This window comes from Mesoplodon mirus (genome assembly GCF_964341445.2).
Source record: "Mesoplodon mirus genome assembly, chromosome: 5".
Classification (NCBI taxonomy): domain Eukaryota; kingdom Metazoa; phylum Chordata; class Mammalia; order Artiodactyla; family Ziphiidae; genus Mesoplodon; species Mesoplodon mirus.
In genome coordinates, this window is record NC_138980.1 from 16,268,788 (window position 1) to 16,290,437 (window position 21,650).

General features: G+C 53.2%; 1 protein-coding gene across 1 annotated transcript in view; it reads left to right on the forward strand.

The window, feature by feature from the left end:
* The window catches only part of ERGIC1 (endoplasmic reticulum-golgi intermediate compartment 1), a 107,428-nt gene that overhangs the window by 62,003 nt on the left and 23,775 nt on the right, over positions 1-21,650 (forward strand). The window contains exons 4-6 of the mRNA XM_082621494.1: positions 7,590-7,684; positions 11,573-11,697; positions 21,101-21,205. Of these exons, the coding sequence (XP_082477620.1) occupies positions 7,590-7,684; positions 11,573-11,697; positions 21,101-21,205 (325 nt within the window). The remainder of the gene's footprint in view (positions 1-7,589; positions 7,685-11,572; positions 11,698-21,100; positions 21,206-21,650) is intronic.

Below are 21,650 nucleotides of genomic sequence, written 5' to 3' on the forward strand. Positions count from 1 at the left end.
CGGCAGTGAGAGGGCTGGGGAGAGGCAGAGAGCAGTGGGGGTGAGAAGAGAGACCTGTCCGGGCCAGAGGCTCCATCCGTGATGATGCGGTATCCCTAATGCCTCCTGTCTCTCTGCGGCCTTGTGACCAAGGTGCAAGAGTTGCCCAAAGGGTGTCCTCGCGGGCGAGGGCTCCACAGGAAAATCCAGAGGACAGAGGATTGCACCTTGGGGTCCTTCCTCTCTCAGAAGCTTCTCCGACCCCTGGGAAGCCCTGTTGATCTGGGAAGGACCGCAGGTCACAACTCTTTTCCTTTTCTGGGTGGCTGGCCCTCCCTGGCAGTTTTGTGACCACAGTGGGTTGGCCTCCCCACCCCCGCCATGAGATTGTAACCCAAGGAAATGAGGTCACCTCTGGTTGGATCAACATTGCTCTAACGCTGGCCTGTGGTTATCAGTGACATAAGAGGCTATTCTGGCCCGGCCCGGCAGGATGGGAAACCTGTTTGGGTGATTGGACTTCAACCTGGACATTAATTATACTTGGGAAAGTGGCCCCCCAGGGTGCTCTGAGGCTCTGTGTTTGTAAGGGAGCGGCATCCTGCTCCTCAGAGAATGTGGCCACAGAACATTCCAGTCTGTGACTGCACAGGCTCTGGCTGCTCTTAATTATTAACATGATGAGGATTTATAATAAGAAAATGTAGTAACTGGAGCTCTCCACTGATCATTTATAGCTTAATACAACTCAGACTTTTCAGTTGTGATTTGTAATAGGCAACCACATGCCAGCCACCTAAGCTAGCACTTTATAATGCTCATCTTATTTAAAGGTCACAAAACCCCTTGAGCCAAGTACTACTGTTGACACTAGTCTCACTTTATAGCTGGGGAAACTGAGGCACCAGGAAGCTAAAACCACAGTGCAGTTAGTAATTGGTTAGAGCGAGAGTCAAACCCAGGCTTGGGGCTTCCCTGGTGGTCCAGTGGTTAGGACTCTGCACTTCCACTGCATGGGGCACAAGTTTGATCTCTGGTCAGGGAACTAAGATCCCATATGCTGTGTGGAGTGGCCAGGAGGGAAAAAACAAAACAAAACAAAACACCCAGGCCTGTCTGATGCCAAAGCCTAGAATTGGTACCCAGACCCCCATATCCCGTCCTTTTCTGCTCAGAGCATTTTGGAGCCCCGCGGACATGGCATCTGCTGCTTTTTGGTCAGAACAGTTCACTGGGAGACTTGGATGCGCCCTTCTTGGGGGAGGTGGCCTCACAGGCAGGAAGCCATTGCCCACCGAGTTGGAACTTGGACATTACCTTGAACTGTGTCCTCACACGCTCTAGTAGCAGGCCCAGAGTGGGTAGGCCAGTAACTTAGCCAGGAGGAGGAGCTCGACGGCTCCCTAGGAGCCGAGCCTACCCACTCTGAGGCCTGGATTGTGAGCCAGGGCCGGGTAGGGAGCCACGGTCATCACGTGGAAGAGCCATGGGTGGCCTGAAGGCTTCTGAGCATCGAGTGATGGGATGGGGTTCGTGCCTCGGGAAGATCACCTCTTGCAGAGATGGGTTTGGGGTGGGGTGACCCTGGAGTCCAAGGCCTGGTGAGGGGGCTGGGCAATGACCCAAGGCAGAGGGGCTGAGGGTCCCAGGATGATGGCTTTGGAGAAAGGGGTGGGGTCAGGACTAGGTGGCTGCAAAGAGATGCTATGGGGACATCTGCCTGATAGGTAATAGGTACACTAACTTACACCTGGAATGGTCCAGATTTAAAACTCAAGGTCCCAGAGAGCTTGCTTGCATAGCCTCATCCCTCCCCTCCCGCTCCCACCCCAAGCCCTTTATTGCGAGCCTCACTGCTGGGTAAGTTTCCATTAGATCAAATTATTAAGCATGGAGGTCAGCGACTTTGGGCAGGAATCCGAAGTATTCAAGTGCTCTTCTAAAAGCAAATAAAATTGTTTTCTGTAGATGTCATTGGACTCACGCCTCAGCCTAGAATTTCAAGGCCCTCCGTTACATTCCACCTACTCTCCCCCCACCCAAACCTCCCTGGTCCCTTTCTTCCTCTCTCCCTACATGGCCACTGCTTACTGACCCCCATGCAGTCCGACGCAGTCTGGCGTCCCCCACCTGGAATGTGCGCACCCCCCCCCCCCGCCCCCGGAACAGAGGTTGTGAGCACGAGCTCTCTGCTGCCGCTCAGGGAGCCCTCATCCTGGGCAGGGCTGTGGGTGGGAAGGAGGCGGATGCTGCAGCTCCTGAGGTGTGATGGGTAGAGATGACAGAGGGAGGCTTGAGGGACACAAAGGGAGTGGAGCCCTTAGCACCTCCTGTCCTGTAGGTACTTGGGCCATGGGTGGTGTGGGGTGGGCATCTGCAGATTATCAGAAAGATGGTGGCCCCTGCATTGCAGGTCTGCTTGGGGGCCACCTGCCTCTGGGTCTTTCATTGATCCTGCCCCACCCAGTGGAATGTGGTGGAAAAAGCATGGCTCTGGGCATCAGTGGCTCCAGCGTCCAGTCCTGCCTCTGCCTCCTCCTGGCTGTGTGCTCTTGGTCAATCTTTTATCTTCCTTCCTGTGAGCCCTGTTTTATCCTTGTGTAAAGAGAACAGTAACTCCGATTAAATGCTGGCTTGCTGTTTAAATGAGATAGTACTGATATATGTGAAAGGCCCCAGCATAGTGCCTGGCACCAGCTGGGTGCTCAGAACCAGGACATCTTGCATTAGTTATAAGCAAGGCAAGCTTTTGTGTGGGCCTTAGAATATCCCAGGGGCCTTGCACACAGGTTTAATCCTCACCACAGTGCTGTGAGGTGGATCCTGTTGCCGTGCCTGTGATTATTAACTCGGTAAACATTGTGATATTAATAATAATAATAGGGCTTCCCTGGTGGCGCAGTGGTTGAGAGTCCGCCTGCCGATGCAGGGGACACGGGTTCGTGCCCCGGTCCGCGAAGATTCCACATGCCACAGAGTGGCTGGGCCCGTGAGCCATGGCCACTGAGCCTGCACGTCCGGAGCCTGTGCTCCGCAACGGGAGAGGCCACAACAGTGAGAGGTCCGCGTACCGCAAAAAAAAAAAAAAAAAAAACAGAAAACAATAAAAGTAGTGAATATTCATTGGGCACATACTATTTTCTAAGATTTTGTCTATGGTTGTCCCTATTTCACATCTGGGGAAATTGAGGCTGGTGAAGAAGGCAAAGCCCCTTGTAGAAGGTCAGCCAGCCTGTGGGTAGCAGAGCTAGGATTTGAGCCCTGAGAGCATGGAAATCCAACACGCCGCCTTATTCTCTTTACCCAGAGGGGCCTGTGCTCTGTGCTAAGCCCTCAGACACAAATGATAACATGCACACCCCTGGCCCCGGGACAGCCTGTAGCTTTACTGCCAGTCCTCACACAGGCCTGTGAAGTAGCTAGAACCATTATCCCTCTTTTTCTCCTTTTCTTCCTCCCCTCTTTCCTTTTTTCCTTTCCTTCTTTCTTGTGAGGTATGTGTATAACGTACACACGGCAAAGTGCACAAATGTTAAAGGTGAGGCCTGATGAATGCTTGCCTGTGTTCACATCCATGTCACCATCGCCCCATCAAGACAACACGTCTCCACCTCCTGAGAGGTTCCCTGGAGCCCCCTCCCAGTCAGGAACCACCACCCCCACTGTTCAGACTTTTATTACCATAGATTGATCTTGCCTATCTTCAGACTTCATAGAAAGCTTTCCCAGTTTTACAGTTGAGGAAACTGAGGCTCAGAGAGGCGAAGCAACTAGTCCCAGGTCCCCCAGCTTCCAAGTGGCAGAGCCAGGAGGTGAGCCCACATCTGTCTGCCACTTCCCCGCGGGTTCTCATCACCCATGCTGGTGACAGGAGGAGTCAGGCCCACAAAAGCCCCCAAACAGCAGCGGTGAAATCCACAAAAAGCGTGGATGTCTCCCTCCAGGTGGGCTGATTTCTAGCCTCTGTTTGCCTTTTAAACTCAGTTCCGCCAAGAACGTTAACTAGCCTTGGCAGGCGCCTGCGAGTGGTACTAAGGGCAGGCCTGCAGCGCTGGCATGGGGTGGCAGGAGGCCAGGGGCCCTGGAACAGTTTCCTTGGACCTGGAAGGCGGCTGTATTGACCTCATTGGGCGGGCGGCACAGGTGATTGAACCGTGTTCATCCTGCAGCCTGGAGCCCTTCCGGAAGGTGCCTGGGAGCAGCCAGTCCCGGCCTTACGGAACCAGACTGGCCCCAAGCTCTGCAGGCCAGTGAGTTTTCCATCTCCTCCCCAGCACTTGGGCCCCTTTGTCTGGGGCGGCGCTTCAGCCCCTGGGAGCCTGGGCTCCGTGGGCTGGGAGAGGCCTCCTGGGGCCTCGAGGGTGAGCTCACCTTGGTGCCACACCTGGGATTCACCTCGCTCTGTGTTGAGGTCACCTCCAGAGGATTGCCAGGGGATGACATCATCCCACAATCTCTCAGTGATGTGCAAGGGCCCAGCCTCCCAGGTAGGAAAGGTGAGTAGCTTCAAGGAAGAGTCTCACTCAGCTGGGAAGGGAAGCTGGGGGCTCTCCGTCCGTGATGTTCTGTGAATCACCCAGTGATCTCATTACTCAGCAACCCTACGGAGCTGCGAATTAAGGCGGGGTAGAAATTGGGCACTGAAGGCTTAAGAAAGCATCTGGCTGTGAAGAAGTAGATTTTCCTCCAGCATAACCTCCTGTGGTCCCCATCGCTCCTCTGCCACTGGCTCACTTGTTCTTCCTGATCTCTGACGTGGGCCAACGCTATGAGCCTGCCAAGCCCAGGCCCTTGTCTCCTCTCTCACACCCTGTGGCCTCAGAGGACAAGGGCCCCGCTCAATTTCTCCTTTGATCCTGGATGCTGAGGACGAGAGGGAGAGGAGGCAGCATGAGCCCTGGAGAGCCTGGTGGAAGGCAGACCTGAGTTGGGGTTCCACCTTGGCCAGCTCTCGCTGTGTGACCTTGGGGATGGGACTCACCTTCTCTGAGCCTCAGTTTCCTGGTTCTAAAATGGGGATCAGTGGAATTCCCTGGTGGTCCAATGTTAGGACTCCATGCTTCCACTGCAGGGGGCACGGGTTTGATCCCTGGTCAGGGAACTAAGATCCCACGTGGCACGTGGCACAGCCAAGATAAATAAATAAATAAAATCGGGATCAGGACATTTCACAGGAGCAGAAGGGATATGATGAATGCATATAGGCCTGATTGGGGCCTTTCCTGGCTTAATGGCCTGGAGGCCCAGTGATCTGAAGGCTCAACCGAGTCGGTTGCTCTCTGGTCTCTGGGAACATCCTTGTGACCCCCACAAGGAAACAAGCTCTAGGTATCTTTTTGAGCCTCCCTTTTCTTGTTAATTGAGCATCAGCTGTATCACACTAGGAGCCAGGGGCACAAAGACAGGGTCTTAGTGAAAATGAAGTGCCCTTGCCCTGGCCTGACTCATTCTTTCCCAGAGAAGTGGCCATTTACAGGGCTCTCTTAGAGACCAGTTGTTTAGAGCTGACAATCCTTTATTTTACAGCCTGTGGACAGGACCCACGGGGCCTGATTCATGTTTAAAATAACCACAGCCCGGCCACCTCAAGCACTGCCCCATAGCTGCCCATTAGGCTGGCCTTTAGAATCGGTGCCCTCTCCCCGCGGGGAGTTTACCTGGGAATCAGAAGTGAGCTTCAGCCACAGCCATCTGGTGTCCCTTCAGCAGCTCCTCGGCAGTGTCTCCAAGTCACCTTGAGCTCGGCACGGCCGTATGGAACTCAGTACCTTTCTCTCCCCGATAGTCCTGCTCCTCTTCCAGGGGCTCCCAGCCCAGTGAATGGTTCCAGAAAGAAACGTGGCCATCTGCTTGCATGCCTCCCTCGACCCGCCCCTGTGCCCTGTCCATCAGTGAGTCCTGGCTGCTCCGTACACCATACCTGCATCCCTCCCTCCTCTCCACCCCCACCACTCTGGGTCCAGGCCACCATCTCTGACCTGCACCACTGCAGCAGCCTCCCAGGTCTCCCTAGTGCACAGGGCCCTCTGGTCCTAAGCCTCCAGAGGGGTCCTATCAAAGTGCCAGCCTGACCATGCTGCTGTGCTTAGGATCCAGTCTGATGGCCTCTGGCCCACCTAACCTGGCCCCCACCCCTTCTCCGACTGCATCGCACCCACTTCCCTTTGCTCTGTGCTGCAGCCATGGTGACCTTTGTCCAATTAGCCCAATGACCCATGCCCTTCCTGCTTCCAGACCTCTGCAGTGCTGTCCCGACGACCCTCCCTCCCTCTTTGCCAGGACAGTCTACTCATCCTTCAGACCTCGACTCCCAGAGACGGCTTCCCAGCCCACTCTCCCCAGGGGTCCATCACCCCATGAGTCCCTCCCACGGCACCCCACAGCTTTCCATCAAAGTCGGGATAAGGTGTTTGTTTAGGAGCTGAGTGGTCTCTCTAAGCTCAATGAAGACAGAGACCATGTCTGTCTGGTTCCTCGCTGTCTCTAGCCTGACAGGTAGTAAGTGCTCAAAAAGTATTTGTTGAATACTTAGCATATTGCTAACAGATCCCAATGTGGTGCCATTGTCCCCAACAGCAAGATGGCCTAGCTGTCCATAGAGCCACCTGCCCACACTATGCCTCCCCCGCCCTACCTAGATGCCCACGTCCCTGTCCCTGAGAGCTGCAGGTATGTTACCTTAGATAGTAAAGGGAACTTTACAGATGTAATTATGTCAAGGGTCTTGGGATGGGGGATGATCCTGGGTTATCCAGGTGGGCAGGATGGAATCACAAGAGTCCTTACAAGAGGGAGTTAGGAGGTCAGAGAGGAGAGAAGATGCCCTGCAACTGGCTTGGAAGATGGAGGAAGGGGCTATGAGCTGAGGCCTCCAGAACCTGAAAAGGGCAAGAAAACCGATTCTCCCCAGGAGTATAGCCCTGCAGACCCATCTCAGACTTCGGACCTCCAGAAGTATAAGAGAATAAATGTGTATTGTTTTAAGCCATTAACTTTGTGATAATTCATTCCAGCAGCCACAGGAAAGTAATACATGTATTAGTCTAGCTGTGTCTAGGGCTTTGTGAGAGCCTGGGTGAGGATGAGTACCCAGAGAATCCTCGACTTCCCAGCTGGCTGGGGGGTTGGGAGGGTGTGGGGCTGAGTGGGGGAGCTCAAGAGAGGAGGGAGTCAGGAACCGTGTGCCTGTTGGTACCAGGCCCTGATCCCTAGAACGGTCTCAATTCTCATGTGAGTGTTCAGAACACCCCATTAACAGTGGGTGGTGGTATCCCCATTTAACAGAAGGGTTCACAGAGGTGAAATTATCTGCCTGAGTTCCATAGAAAAGTGGCAGAGCCAGGATTGGAAAATGAATCCGTCTGACTCCGTGCTCTTGCCGCCATCCCGTCCAGTCCTCCTCCCCTCCTTCTAAGGGGTAAGGCCCGCATTTGGAGAGCGCCACGGAGATGGGAGCCCTGTCCCCCTGTGCCTGAGCAGGTCCAGGTTTCCCCCAGATGGGAGTCTGGGTTGTCTGAGCAGTGGTCACCAAGTGAAGTGTCCCTGGCTGTCCCCTGCAGCCGGGATGGGTGTCCCCATCTCAACAAGGCTTCTGTACTTGTCTCCTTCAGTGTGAACGAGTTGTACGTCGATGACCCGGACAAGGACAGCGGGGGCAAAATTGACGTCAGCCTGAACATCAGTCTACCCAATCTGCACTGTGAATGTGAGTATTCCCAGCAGCCCTCTGCTCTGGCAAGACACTTCTCTAGACAGTACTGTGTGTGCAGAAATGGCGAGATAACCAGGACAAGTTAAGTGGATGGCAAGCTGCAAACAACGGGCAGCAGGAAGCTCTCCCCACTTTTGTGGGGCAGGATGTAATCAAATGTGCATGCACTTGGATTTTTTTGGAATAAAAAAACACAAGACACTGCCAACGGTTTACCTCTGGAGAGTAGCCATGTTGCAGGGTGGCGGGGGGGTGGGGCGCGGTGTCTCTGAGGTCACGCTGCCAAGAAGTAAAACGTAGATTTTCTGCAAGTGGTTTATTGAGAGAGGGCTCCCAGGAGGAACCTGTAAGGGCATGAGGGAGGTGAGAAGACAGGCAGAGGTGTGTGTTCAGCTGACGTCTAATTGCGGCCTGATCCCATGGGGAGCCATGGCGTGTGAATGACATCGTAGTCTGTCTCACCTGGTAGCAAGGGGGCTGGGCTGTTAGTATCCATATCCTCGGCTGATGGGTACAGGGTGGTGTGTGGGGATTGGTGGGGGCCGTGTAACCTCCCAAGCATCCCAAGGCAAGGGGACCTCCAACCAGCCAAGAGCAGTCACCGGGAGAAGGATGCAGCTCTGAGCTGTTAGCAGCCATGGGAAACATCCTTTTTGACTTCACACTCCATTGCGTGACTGTGTGTTTTGTTTTGTTTTACTTTATGTGTTTCAACCAGGAGAATGAATTACCTGTGTAAAACAAAACCTATTGCGAGTCTGGTTTAGAGTCCGATTCTGGCTCCTGTGTTTACTAAAACTGTGTGACCGTGGCTAAGATGACCCCTCCGAGCCTCAGTTTCCTCAACTGTAAAATGGGCATAGTGCCATCTCTTGCTTGAGGTCGTTGGGAGGATCTAATGAGCTGGTTCCTACATTTGTTAACGAGCAGGCCGTGTTTCCAGCTGTCCCTTTGCCCCAGCCTGGCACGGACCCCATGCAGGCCCTTCTCCTCCTTCTCCTCCCTTCCTTACTCCTGAAAGGCAGAACATTGGGCGGGTCTGTGGCAGAGATAGGGAGAGATTCAGCTGTGTTATTGCTTTTGGTGAGAATTACATCACAGTTTTGAATGCACAATGGGCCCCGAGCCCGGGAACCTGTTGAAATGGGTTGGTTTTATTTTTATTTTTTCTCTTTCTCTCAGAAAAATAATTTGTCTGTCAGCTTCTCATTCAGGAGTTGGTTGTGTCTCTGGAGCAAAGGAATTCTTAGGCCAGAGGACTGGGACCAGCGGGGCAGGAGCAGGAAAGGATGTGGTTCCAGGCTCGGTCCCAGCTCCAGGTGGTGGCCCAGGAGGGGTGGGCGACCTGAAGCTGCTGGCTGTGCTGATCCACCAGGCCCTGCCCACCCCAGCGGCTCCCACTAGAGCCCCGCACTTAGGCTTTTCTTTAAAAGAACTTCGAATTTTTATTATAGGAAAAAGAAAATGCGTGCTCACTATTATACCTTTGGAAAATCCAGAGCAGCAGAGAGAGAAGTCGCCCATAATTCCACCTCCGCTGGCAACATCAGTTGACACTTGATGCTGTTCCATCCCGTTGGCCTTCCATTCCCTGCATTTCTAAACATGGCTGAGATCATGCTGCCTGTGCAATCTCATATCCTGCTTTTAAAAATAATCTTTTTCTGGTAAACAACTAATACAGGGATACATTTTTTTATTTTTAAAAAAGATACATGTTCAAAATACAGAAATATGTAAAGAAAAAAGTAAAAGAAGTACGTGCTTCCCACATGCCAACCACCGCAGAGGAAGCCCCTGTTAGCAGTTGAAGGGAAGGGACCCCTTCACTCACCCCTATGTATCTCTGTCTGTCTGTCTGCAAACATATGTCATGTTTGGTGTTTTTTTTTTTTTTTTTGCTTTTTACATAATTGGGACCCAACTACAAGGGAACCTTTCTGGGATTTCTTGTTTTTTCCATTTATATCTTGGAGCTGTTCTTATATTACTCATAATATTAGTAAAATAATAACCACAGCTGCCATTTATTCAGCTCTTACTCGGGGACAGGCGCTGTCCAGAATCCTTTGGCTGTGTTTGTGCCTTAAGATAAGAGGTGTTCTAGCAGAGTGGCCAAAGGGTGTGGGCTCTGGATCCAGACTCTGTGGGTTTCAACCCAAGCACCATTGTTTCTTAGCTGTGAGATCTCAGGCAAGTTACTTAACCTCTCTGTGCGTCAGTGTCCCCCAGTATAGGATGGGTCTGATAATATTATCTGCCCTACAGGGATGTTCAGATGGTGCCTTCTTATGGAAAAGGCACTTGGAAGAGTGTCTAGCCCGTAGTAAGTTCTGTTTTAATTTTTTTAATCCTCGCAAGCCTAGGATAGAACAAGCAACTGAGGCACAAAAAGGTTAGGTAACTTGCTCGAGGTGCCACGGTGTAGGGGCAGAGCCTGGAACCACAGGATAGGAGAGACAGGACAGTCCAGACAGCCCCAGAGCTCAGACCGCCCCTCCCCACATATGTGTTTAGCTCATTCCTTGTACCCACTGCACAGCATTCCGGAGGGGGCTGTGCCATTGACCAGTCCCCCGTTGACAGGCAGTTGGGTTGCTTCCAGTCGTCACAATTTCAAATAAGGTTGCCCAGAGCCTGGTGCACACGTCTGGATGCGTGTGCGTCTGGAGGATGGGCTCCCCGGGGGTGGAACTGCTGAGTCAAACGGGGACCTGCTTGCATTTCTTTTCATCCGAACATTACGACATCAGCATTTCCCACGTACAACAGACCCGGAAGCATCATTTTTAGTGGCGCATCACACTCCCTTCTATGGATGGGCCCTCGCATACTTCCATGCCCATTGAGGAAAACCGGGCTGTTCCCATTTTTCCCTTTTACAGTCAGCTCACTGAAAATTGCTTCCAGCTGCTCTTTCTCTGTATCGCAACCTGCTTTCTAGCGCTCCTATCAGGGAAATCTCTGCATTTCCATAGTTTACAGGGATCCTCGCTTGCCTCTTGGACCATCTCAGGCAATACAGTTGGCTTGGGCCTGCCCATCTTGCAGATTAGGAAGCTGAGTCACAGTAGGTGATGGAGAGTCACATTGGAGTCAGGACCAGGACTCCAGGCCCCAGACTTCCCATTTAGTGCACGGAGGAACCCAGAAAAGTGCCCACACTCCTGGAGGGCAGGGCCTGGAGGAGCGGGCATTGGGTAAAGGAAGGTGTGACTGAATGGCTGCCTGAGCCTGAATGATGCCCAGGGAGCCCAGAGACTGTCTGAGATGCAGTAAGTGCTGACATTTATTAGGTACTTGCCACCTACTGAGCATCAGGCCCCGTTCTAAGCATTTTCGACACATATTAATTATCTGATCCTCGTGATACTCCAAGTAAGCTTTAATTGTCACCCCCGCCCACTCCTCACTCCCTCTCCCCACCCCCGCCATTTACAGAGAAGGAAACCAAGGCATCGAGAGGTTAAGTGCCTCAGCCAAGGTTGCAAGCTGATAAATGGCAGGGCCGGGATTCAGACCACCTCCTAAGCCTGACCCTCTGCTGCATCACAATTAGCAGGCTCTGCACCCCTGCAGCCTGCAGTCCTCCATCCCCGGCCCACTTAGCTACTGCCTTCCCCGACTCTTTCCAGCCGGCAGTGGCAGGGGCAGGGGCAGGGGACAGGAACGCTCGCTCGCTCGCTCTCGGTCCAGCCATCACTTTCTCCTCCTCCTCTGCTGGCTGACCCTTTCTCTGTGGCTCTGGGCCCTAGACCATGAGCTCCTGGATGGCCAGGGGCCCTGCCTGTCCATGAAGTGGATGAATGAGGGGTCCCGAGAGGAGGGGACTGGTCGCGTTTTTCTGGATGTTTGTGACTCTTCTCTCCTTGCCTCCTGCAGTGGTCGGGCTCGACATCCAGGATGAGATGGGCAGGCACGAGGTGGGGCACATTGACAACTCGATGAAGATCCCGCTGAACAATGGTGGGGGCTGCCGCTTCGAGGGGCAGTTCAGCATCAACAAGGTACAGAGACCCTGCCTGGTCCCCTCTCAGCTTGTTCCCCATCCCCATGGTCCCCTTCCTCCCTGGAAACTGGATGGTGGAGCTGTGTGCCCACTTGCCCTCCCCCGTGTCCAGAGCCCTGGCAAGCTGAGGGCCAGCATCCAGGCACCTGGCAGTTCCTGCTGAGAATCCGGGGGCGGGGGTGGGTTTCAGGCTCCCTGAGGTTTGGAGCCCCAGCTGGCTGGTTCAGGAAGGAGCTACTTCTCTCCCCAATGCAGAAGGAGTGGGTGGTGAGAAGACGGTAGAATTGGCAGCCCTGAGCCCGAGTGTGCATCCTAGCCCTACCCCCTCTTGGCCAAGCAATGCCGTCCAGGTCACTAGACCTGTCTTAACCTCAGTTTCCACACCTTTAGGCTGAGGATGTGATGATATAATAATATGATTCTACTTCTACTTTACAAAATGTATGTGATGATTAAATGAGCTATTACACATTCATTCATTCAAAACACTTTTATGGAGCACCTGCTGTGTTCCAGGGTGGGTTACTGGCTCTGGGCAATGCCTGGACTAGGTGGGCAGCATTCTTGCACTGGTGGGGCCTCCGTTCTAGTGGAGTGAGGCAGACAGTGTGCAAACTGAAAAGCATTTCAATGGGTGGTAAGTGCTGTGATGAGGAATGAAGCAGGGGAGGAGTGAGAGTGGATGGGTTTGAAAGTACCTGGTCAGCTCCAAAGGACCATTCAGGTATTACTGTTGTTTTGTCACTAGAACCAGGAACTTCAGATCCTAAGTTAAAGGTGTGAGCGCATTTGGGAGAGCTGGGAAATCCCGGCAGCAGCCAGCACTCTTCTCGGCTCTTTTTTCTATTTATTTATTTACTTGGTTGTGCTGGGTCTTAATTGCAGCGCACGGCATCTTCATTGCCGCACACAGGATCTTTGTTGTGGCATGTGGGATCTTTAGTTGCTGCATGCAGGCTCTTAGTTGTGGCATGTGGGATCTAGTTCCCTGACCAGGGATCGAACCCAGGCCCCCTGCATTGGAAGCACGGAGTCTTAACCACTGGACCAACAGGGATGTCCCTCCTCGGCTCTTTTTATGTGTTATCACAGTGGAGCCTCTCAACAACCCTGTGAGGTGGCACCATTTTACAGATGAGGAACCTGAGACCCAGAGAGGTTAAGTATCTCAGCCAAGGTTGCACAGCTATCCCCATGTCCCACAACTCCCCTTCCCAATCCCAGCCAGGCTGAGCCACTGGCTTCTGCCTGCCCTCCTGTAGCCTCTGCTCAGATGCCCTTCCTCTAATCCTTGCCATCTCAGTCAGAGCTTGCAAACTCACTGGCCACATACAACCCAAAAACCAGTTACATTTGCCCCATACAGTATTCAGATCCATCAGAGCCAATATCAAAAGACCGGGAGTCCAGATTTCTGGCTTTTAAAAGTCAGAGGCTCTAGCCGCACTGGGCCCGAGTTTCACTGGAAACAACGATCTGGAGCTAATGACCCCCCTTTAGACAGTGTGCCCTCCTTCCTGCAGTCCCCGCTGGATGGCTGCAAGCCTTGGCCCAGATGCTTGGGACACCTGGACCTGTCTCTCTGTCTCCATGTGGTCTCTCCATGTGGTTTTCTTCCATGACAGCTCAGGGCTCCTTAAGGGCTAAAGCAAAGACTATCACTTCTGCCAAACTTCATGGCTTAATAGGAATTAGGTGCTGGCCCAGGTTCCATGGGGGCGGGGGGGACCACCCAAGGGTGCGGGTGCTGGGAGGTGTGGTTCATGGGGACTCTCTTTGCTGATTAGCTACCACACAGGGTCTTTGCTGTGCCCCGTGATTAGGATTTACGGTGCTTGTGATGGGAGCCATTTGAAGGTTTTAAGCAGGGAAGCAATGCAGTCGGATTTATGCTTTATAACTGCACTATCCAATACAGTAGCCACCAGCTCCGTTTAAGTTGATTAAAATTAAGTAAAATTCAGGCCCCCAGTCTCACTAGCCACACTGCAGGCGCTCCATAGCCACATGTGGCTAGTGGCTACTGTGTTAGCACAGATAAGAAACATTTCCATCATCAGGGAGAGTTCTCCTGGACAGCAAACCTTTAGAAAGATCAGTCTGTCATCTGTTTGGGGAGAGACTGGACAGGACCAAGAGCAGAGGTCACAGACAGTGCTTGTGGCAGTGGCATTGGAGAGAAGGGTCCAGATTAGGGAACGAGTCAACAAGACTTACTGATCAATTGGTTGTGGGTGCTGAGGGCAAGAGTGGAATCAGAGAAACCTCTTAGGTTTTTGTCTTGACAACCAGGCAGTCCCATTCTCTAAGTATGGAAGCTTGGGAAAGCATGGATTCTGTGCGAGGTGGGGCTGGGACTCGGTCCTTCAGTTTTGGACACATTTCATTCAGGATTCCCATTAGAGATGTTAAATTGGAAGTTGAGGGGGTGCTTGTGGAGTGAGTGCAGGTGAGAGCTCTGGGCTGGAGATGTAAATGTAGGAGTCATCGGTACACAGATGATGTTGGCCTTCACAGGTCTACATCAGTGCTATTCGAAGTGGGGCCCTCAGATTGCAGCAATATGGATGGACCTAGATGATTATTGTACTAAGTGAAGTAAGTCAGACAGAGAAAGACCAATACCATACGATATCACTTATATGTGGAATCTAAAATATGGCACAAACTTACCTACAAAACAGAAACAGGCTCACAGACATAGAGAGCAGACTTGTGGTAATCAAGGGGGAGGGAGAGTGGGGAAGGGATGGATTGGGAGTCTGGGGTTGGCAGACGCAAGCTATTATATAGAGAAGGGATAAACAACAAGGTCCTACTGTAGAGCACAGGGAGCTAACTATATTCAATATCTGTGATAAACCATAACGGAAAAGAATATTTTGAAAAGAATCACTTTGCTGTACAGCAGAAATTAACACAACATTGTCAATCCACTATCCTTCAATAAAAACAAACAAAGTGAGGCCCCCAAACCAGCAGTATCAGCATCACCTGGAACCTGTTAAGAATGCAGATTCTCAGGCCCCACTTTGGATCTCCTGAATCTGTGTTACAACAAGCCCCCCGGGGGATCCTGATGCCACTCATGTTTGAGGATCATTGGTCTACGCTAGATTACCTAGGGAGAGGTCCACAGACGCCCCAGGGAATGCAGATCAAATTCAAAGAGACTGTGAACCTGGATGGGGAAAAAGAAGGACATGTTTGTTTTTATGAAGCTCTAACTCTAATTTAGCGTCCTCTTCGATGATGCATGTAGGCAGTGAACCATAGTAGCATTAGCAACACCCTTGACCTTGTCACCAATAGAAATTGCCGGTATGTATAGCACATTAAAATTGTCACAGGTCACTCTGAGATGCTGTTTCCATTCGTTGCTGTTTTGAAATTACAGTAATTTGTTGATCCGCGACCAGGTCTTATTATTTGCTGCATTAATAAAGAGGCATGGGCAAATGTCTGGTCTATTTTCATTACTGTTTAAAACATCGTTTCTTTCCTCCGTGATCCTATGTGTTTTATGCATTCGAAACTTTTAAAGCATTTACAACATAGGTGCCGGCAGACTGGCAGCAGGTCCACGGCACCAAAAATGTAAGAACCTAAGGTCTTGATAAGGATGCCGTTTGAGGACCGATTTCTGGTGCATGCCAGTGTTTACAAGTGGGGAGGAAAGAAAGAAGGAGCAGCCAGATAGGTAGGAGGAAACCAGGCCTGAGTGGGCCCCAGAATCTGGAAGAGAACATGCATCAAGGAGGAGGTCTGGGCTTCCCTGGTGGCGCAGTGGTCGAGAGTCCACCTGCCGATGCAGGGGACGTGGGTTCATGCCCCGGTCCGGGAAGATCCCACATGCTGTGGAGCGGCTGGGCCCGTGAGCCATGGCTGCTGAGCCTGTGCGTCCGGAGCCTGTGCTCCGCAACAGGAGACGTCACAACAGTGAGAGGCCCGCGTACCACAAAGTAAAAAAAAAAAAAAAAGAGGAGGGCTGGTACTGCAAGGATGGGGTGGACCACTGACCCATGTGCTTCAGGGAAAGCCCATGTGGGAGAGAAGGGGCCACTGCACAGCCAAGCCCTTGGGATGCTGGCTGCAGTGGATGGCACGCCTTGGAGATGAGGGAAGGCCAGTGTGGGCACAATGCAGGGAGGTGGGCGAATTGTTGGTGGGCCAGGCTCTCACTCTGCCTCTGATGCCCTCTCTCTGCCCCCATGTGTGTGCCTGGAGAGCTGCTGCTCACCCACAGGTCTCGTTGACATGGGTGCCTGAGTGGGAGCCCTCCCTCCCCTGCCCCTGCCCCTCCCATCATGATCCTTATGTTGCTCTTGTCCATATCACATTCTGACTTCCTTTGACCATTGCCCCCCGCCCCCCGCCCCCGGCTCATTCACTCATACATCCTGCTCTTGAGTGTCTGCTGTGTGCCTGGCTCCACACTTGGTACTGGGGTGCAGTGCCCAGAGAAGCAACTGATGTCCCTGCCCTTAGTGGCACTTACAGTCTATTACGGGGTGACAGGTAAACACTCAAACAAGCCAATATATAATTTGATGAAGCAGCCAGGAAGAGAACGAAGTGGGTATTATGGTGGGGAATTAAGGAGGAGACCCCCTGAGGTAGGGTCATAAGGGAAGGCCTGTCTTCGGGGTTGAAGGATGGTTGAAGATGAACAGACACATGCGTGCCTCCCTATTGGGGGGGCCTCCCCTAGGAGGGTATGATCACCTGGGTTAAACAGATATAAACACCTCAGACGGTGAACAGGAGGGACCACGTTTACTCAGCACCGAGTATGGGGTGGGCACAGGAGAGACAGGACAACCACCCAGGAGATGGCCCAGCGCCACACTCTCCTCAGCTTGGCAAACATGCCCCAGGCTGTGGGTGGCTTCCCTTAGACAGGCTCCAGTGAGGCCTCCCGCTGGCTCTGGCTGAACCGGAGCTTGCTGTTTGGGGTCAGACAGACCTATGGTTGAGAATCCCGGCTACAGTGCTCACTGGTTGAATGACTGGGCAGTTTAGCCTCTTTCAGCCTCGGTTTCCTCATCTGTAAAATGGGGTAATGATACTGCGCTCACAGGTTGTGAGTTGTGAACAGATTAAAATCTGTAAAGCACATATGGCAGTAGGGATGGGACAAGTCTCGGTGCCCTTCCCTGGCTGGCCTTATCTGCTGTCAGTGGGGTGTCTGTGATCTCATCATCTGGCACCCGCCGTCACTTGGCTGCAAGTGTGCTCATGAAATGTGCATGGATAACGTCCAAGAAGTGGGTCTTCTCTGGTCAGGGGACAGCTGAGATTCTAGAAAAGGGTCACACCAGCCCTCACCTTTTGGCTGCCGCCGCCTATTGGGTTCTCACCCGACCCTTTACCAGTATGAACTCATTTAGTCCTTGTAACAGTCCTAAGGAAACAGGCACAGGGGATTAAGTGACCTGCTGAAGTGCCGAGAGCTGGGGTTTGAACCCAGGCTGCCTGGCACCAGGGCCCCTGCTCCGTCTCCTGCACCCCTGCTTGTTGCTGCTTCTGGCCAGCATCTCGGTCACAGCTCAGGCCAGCCTCTGCCCCCCACCCTTGGAAGGTTAAGAGTTCGTGCCTTCCTGGAGCTCTCAGTCAGGGGGTGCTCAGATAAGAAAGCCAGCCGTGATGACAGGTGAGGTCAGCAGCTGGGCCCCGCCCCTATATCTCCCAGCATCAGGCTCACACTTGCCCTGTGGCCCCCTTATTCATCCATCAGGAAGTCAGCCAGCAGCCAGATGTCAGAGTTCACATGTTTCAAGCTGCACCAGCAGCCCCCAGCAGGCCCCCAGCAGCCCGGAGTCCTTGCTTAATCACCCAGCCCCCCTGGAGGACAGGATGGGCCAGGGTTTGGGGCCTGGCTCCATCTATATGTTTTTAAAACCCGTCAGAGACAATGACGTAGGTTCCTAAGTCACAGCTCTAAAAGCGTCGTCTTTGCTTTCTTCAGCCCAGCGTGTGCTGGCGTGAGTCAGCCACCTGTGATGGATTCCGCGCCGAGGGGGAGTGGGTCACTGAGTCACAGCCTCAAGGGGCAGCAGCGGGTGGCAGATGTGCGGGCGCCAGCCTCCTTGACTCACCTAACTCTGGGAGCGTGAGGCCCAGACTCCAAACCCAGTTCTGAACTCTGCCCACGGCCCTGTCCATGGGAGGCCCCATGTCACTGCATAGAAAAACTCTGAAGGATGCACACCGGATGCTATTTGTTTCTTACTTCTGGGGGCGGTAGGCAATGGGGACTTTAGTTCTGACTTTATCACATGGATTTTTTTTTTTTTTTTTTTTTTTTTTTTTTTTTTGCGGTATGCGGGCCTCTCACTGTTGCGGAGCACAGGCTCCGGACGCACAGGACCAGAGGCCATGGCCCACGGGCCCAGCCGCTCGGCGGTATGTGGGATCCTCCCAGACCGGGGCACGAACCCACATCCCCTGTATCGGCAGGCGGACTCTCAACCACTGCGCCACCAGGGAAGCCCTATCACATGGATTTTTAATAGTGAAAATATATCCAGGTATTATTTATATAACTCAAAAAGAAGCTTAAAGTATTTTTAGAATACAGTAGGGTTTTCCCCACACCCTGCCCATGTACGTGCTTGTTCCCTCTTCTGGGAGGGTTCTTGTCTCTTGGCTCAAACATGTTCATCCTGTAAACCCAACCCAATAACACCTGCCACCGGCTTTGTATTCACCTCATTTAATCCTCCCATAACCTTTTTTGGTTATTATCCCCATTTTCTTGATGGGGAAACTGAGGCACAGAGTGGTTAATGACCTTGCCCAAGGTCCCACAGCTAAGAAGAGAGGACGGACTGGAAGCCGCATGTGGCCCTCACCTGCTACTCTACCACGGGTAATTGGGCCCCTGAAGCGGGCAGTGCTATCCCTCCAGGGAGATCTTGCCGAGCTGTTGTTTCTGTTCACCCCAGCCAGACCCAGCAGGCTGCCCCCTCCTCCAAGCAGCCCATGACACACTTGACTGTGAGCTCGCTGAGCCTGGGCCGTGCCCTGTTAGCCTGGTACCTCTCACGTCAGTCCAAAGCTTAGGCCCTAGTGAAGACATTAATATTCCTGCAGGAAACCCACAACTTCGTGTTGGAGACAGGCGTGCTTACGAAATAAGCGGATGCTAAGCCGTAAACCTCATTCCTTTCTCTAGTGCAGCTCGTTAAACTTTTGTTGAGTTGGAATAAAATAAACCCTGAGTTTTTCAGTGTGGTGTTTGGGGCCTTTGCTAAACAGCCCCACCTCCCTCTTAATGCCTCTTTGTTTCCTGCTGTGGCCACTCCCCCAGGCGTCTCTTTATTCGGGGTTCAGTAATACCAAACTCTTCTAGTTTCTTACACATGCCCACCAACTGGGCAGTTTCTGATCTCCATACTTGTTCATGCCGTTCCCTCTGCCCAAATGCCTTTCCCCTTATTCCTGAGTGACGCAGACTCATCTTCAGAGCCTTAGCACAGGGTGTTCTTTCCCCTGAGAACACCCACAGCTGCGTTGGGGGCCCTCCCCCGTGGCTCCCACAGTCTTTGCATCCCTCTGGTCCAGTGTAGGTCATGCAGTCTCATTTTCTGTTCCAAGTCTGTGTCACAGCAGGCAGGGGCTCATCCAAGGCCAGGCTTTCGTCTGGATCATCTCCCAAGCTTTGCACCTCCTGAAAGGCTGGCTCCACATGGCCATCAGCCCAGGGCCGCTGAGGTCAATGGCCGTGGGGTGTTTTTTTTTTTTTTTTTTTTTTTTTTTTCATTTATTTTTGGCTGCGTTGGGTCTTCGTTGTGGTGCATGGGCTTGTCATTGCGGTGACTTCTCTTGCCGTGGAGCACGGGCTCTAGGCGCGCGGGCTTTAGTAGCTGTGGCACACGGGCTCAGTAGTTGTGGCTCGCAGGCTGTAGAGCGCAGGCTCAGTAGTTGTGGCACAGGGGCTTAGTTGCTCCGTGGCATGTGGGATCTTCCTGGAGCAGGGCTCGAACCCGTGTCCCCTGCATTGGCAGGAGGATTCTTAACCACTGCGCCACCAGGGAAGTCCGATGGCCGTGGTTTTGACAGGTGACCGTAGCAAGTTTCTTCACTGCTCTGAGCCTCAGTTTCCTTTTCTGTAAAATGGGAATTATCAGGTGTCAAAGCCAAAAGTGCTGTTTTAAGGATTAATGTCATTTACTCATTCTTTCATTCATCCCATACATATTTATTAAGCACCTGCTCTGTGCCAGAGCCTGGGGAACACAGCATCAAATCAGACAAAAACCCTGCCAGCGTGGAGCTTATATTCTCGTGGGAGAACACAGATGAGAACAAGATGAGGATAAGATGGTGGGTGACGCTGAGTGCTTTAGTGGCGTAAGGGGCTTGGGGGATGTGGGGGTCAGTGGGGCCCGAGAGCAGAGGCCTGAGGGAGAGCCATGTGGAAAAGGGTTCCAGGAAGGGGGCGCAGGCACAAAGGCCCGAGGACCACACTGGCACTGTTTGCCGGCGCAGCAGGAGGCCGGCGTGGCTAGAGGGAGGAAGCAGAAGAGGACGTGAGGATGTGGCTTCAACTCAAGAGAAGGGAAGCTTTGGAGGGTCCTGGCAGAGGGGTGACGGGATCAAACATTGGGTTCAAAAGGCCCCCTCTGGCTACTGTTGGGGAAAGGCCTGGGGACCCCAAGGGCAGAAGCCCGGAGCCAGTGGGGAGGCCGCCGCCTTGTCTGGTCTAGGGAGGCAGTAGAGGCTTGAGGGCTCAGATGCTGGGCGTCCTGAGGGTGGAGATGACAGCATTTCCTGATGGGTGGGACGTCAGACGGGGCCAGGACGACACCAAGGGTTGGTCTGAGCAGCTGGGAGGAGAGAGGCCCCCGGAGACTCCGTGGAGGCCTGCCTCATCAGCGCCGTTCACTGAGTAGACATCCATTCAGTAACTCTCACTGGCTGCGCTCTGCACAGCCTTGAGACCCAGGGAGGAAAGTGGACTGCTGTGGTCTTGCCTTCATGGAACCCCCAGTCTAGGGTGATGGGGCAGATTTGGGTGGGTGCTGGTGTTGATTTGGAGTTCAAGGAAGCTTCGTTAGTCTGCAGGCCTAAAGGTCATTCCCCGACCCCCCGGGGGGGGAAACAGCCAGGAAGTTGATGGTGGGCAGCTGCCTTTTCGAGCCGTGGTCTTGTGCCAGGCACCCAGCTGGGTCCTTCACATGCACCCTCCCACCCACAGCCCCAGCAGTCCTCTCGGGTAGCCACTGTTGTCACCCCCTTTCCACAGACGAGGAACCAGAGGCTCCTGCAAAGTTCCACTGCTGGGAAGTGGCCAAGCTGGGATCCAAATCCAGATCTGCCTGACCCCAGGGTGAAGCCCTGCACCCCACCCTCTGGGGCAGCCGACCCAACTCCTAAACTTTCCATCTCTCCCCCAGGTCCCAGGCAACTTCCACGTGTCCACACACAGTGCCACAGCCCAGCCACAGAACCCGGACATGACCCATGTCATCCACAAGCTCTCCTTTGGGGACACGCTGCAGGTGAGAGGGGCACAGACGGGGTGGCTGGAGGTGGGCATCCAGGGGCTGCATCACCAGAGCCTTCTGTTCTCCCTGGACATAGAGAGATGCCCTCCAGGGGGGGTCATGCCCTTCGACCTCTGCTCCATCAAACAACCCCTCTGCCTTACTTCTGAGCATGCGGCTGCCGTGTCATCAACGTTGCACTCAACTTGGAACCTCGGCTTGAGACCGGGGCCTGGGGGAGGGGACTGGCTTTCATGGGCAAGTACTAAGTGCTCGTGCTTTCTCTGTGCCAGGGCAGCCTCATGAGGCAGGAGGCGGCACCGCATCTTACAGACCTGGAGCTGGGCCCAGAGAAGCCATTTGTCCAGGGCCCCCCAGCAGGCGTCTTCTCCCTCGAGTCCAGTGCCCTGTCCGCTGTAACGTCAGCGCCCGTGTCCATTGAATAGGCTGAAGGAAGTGT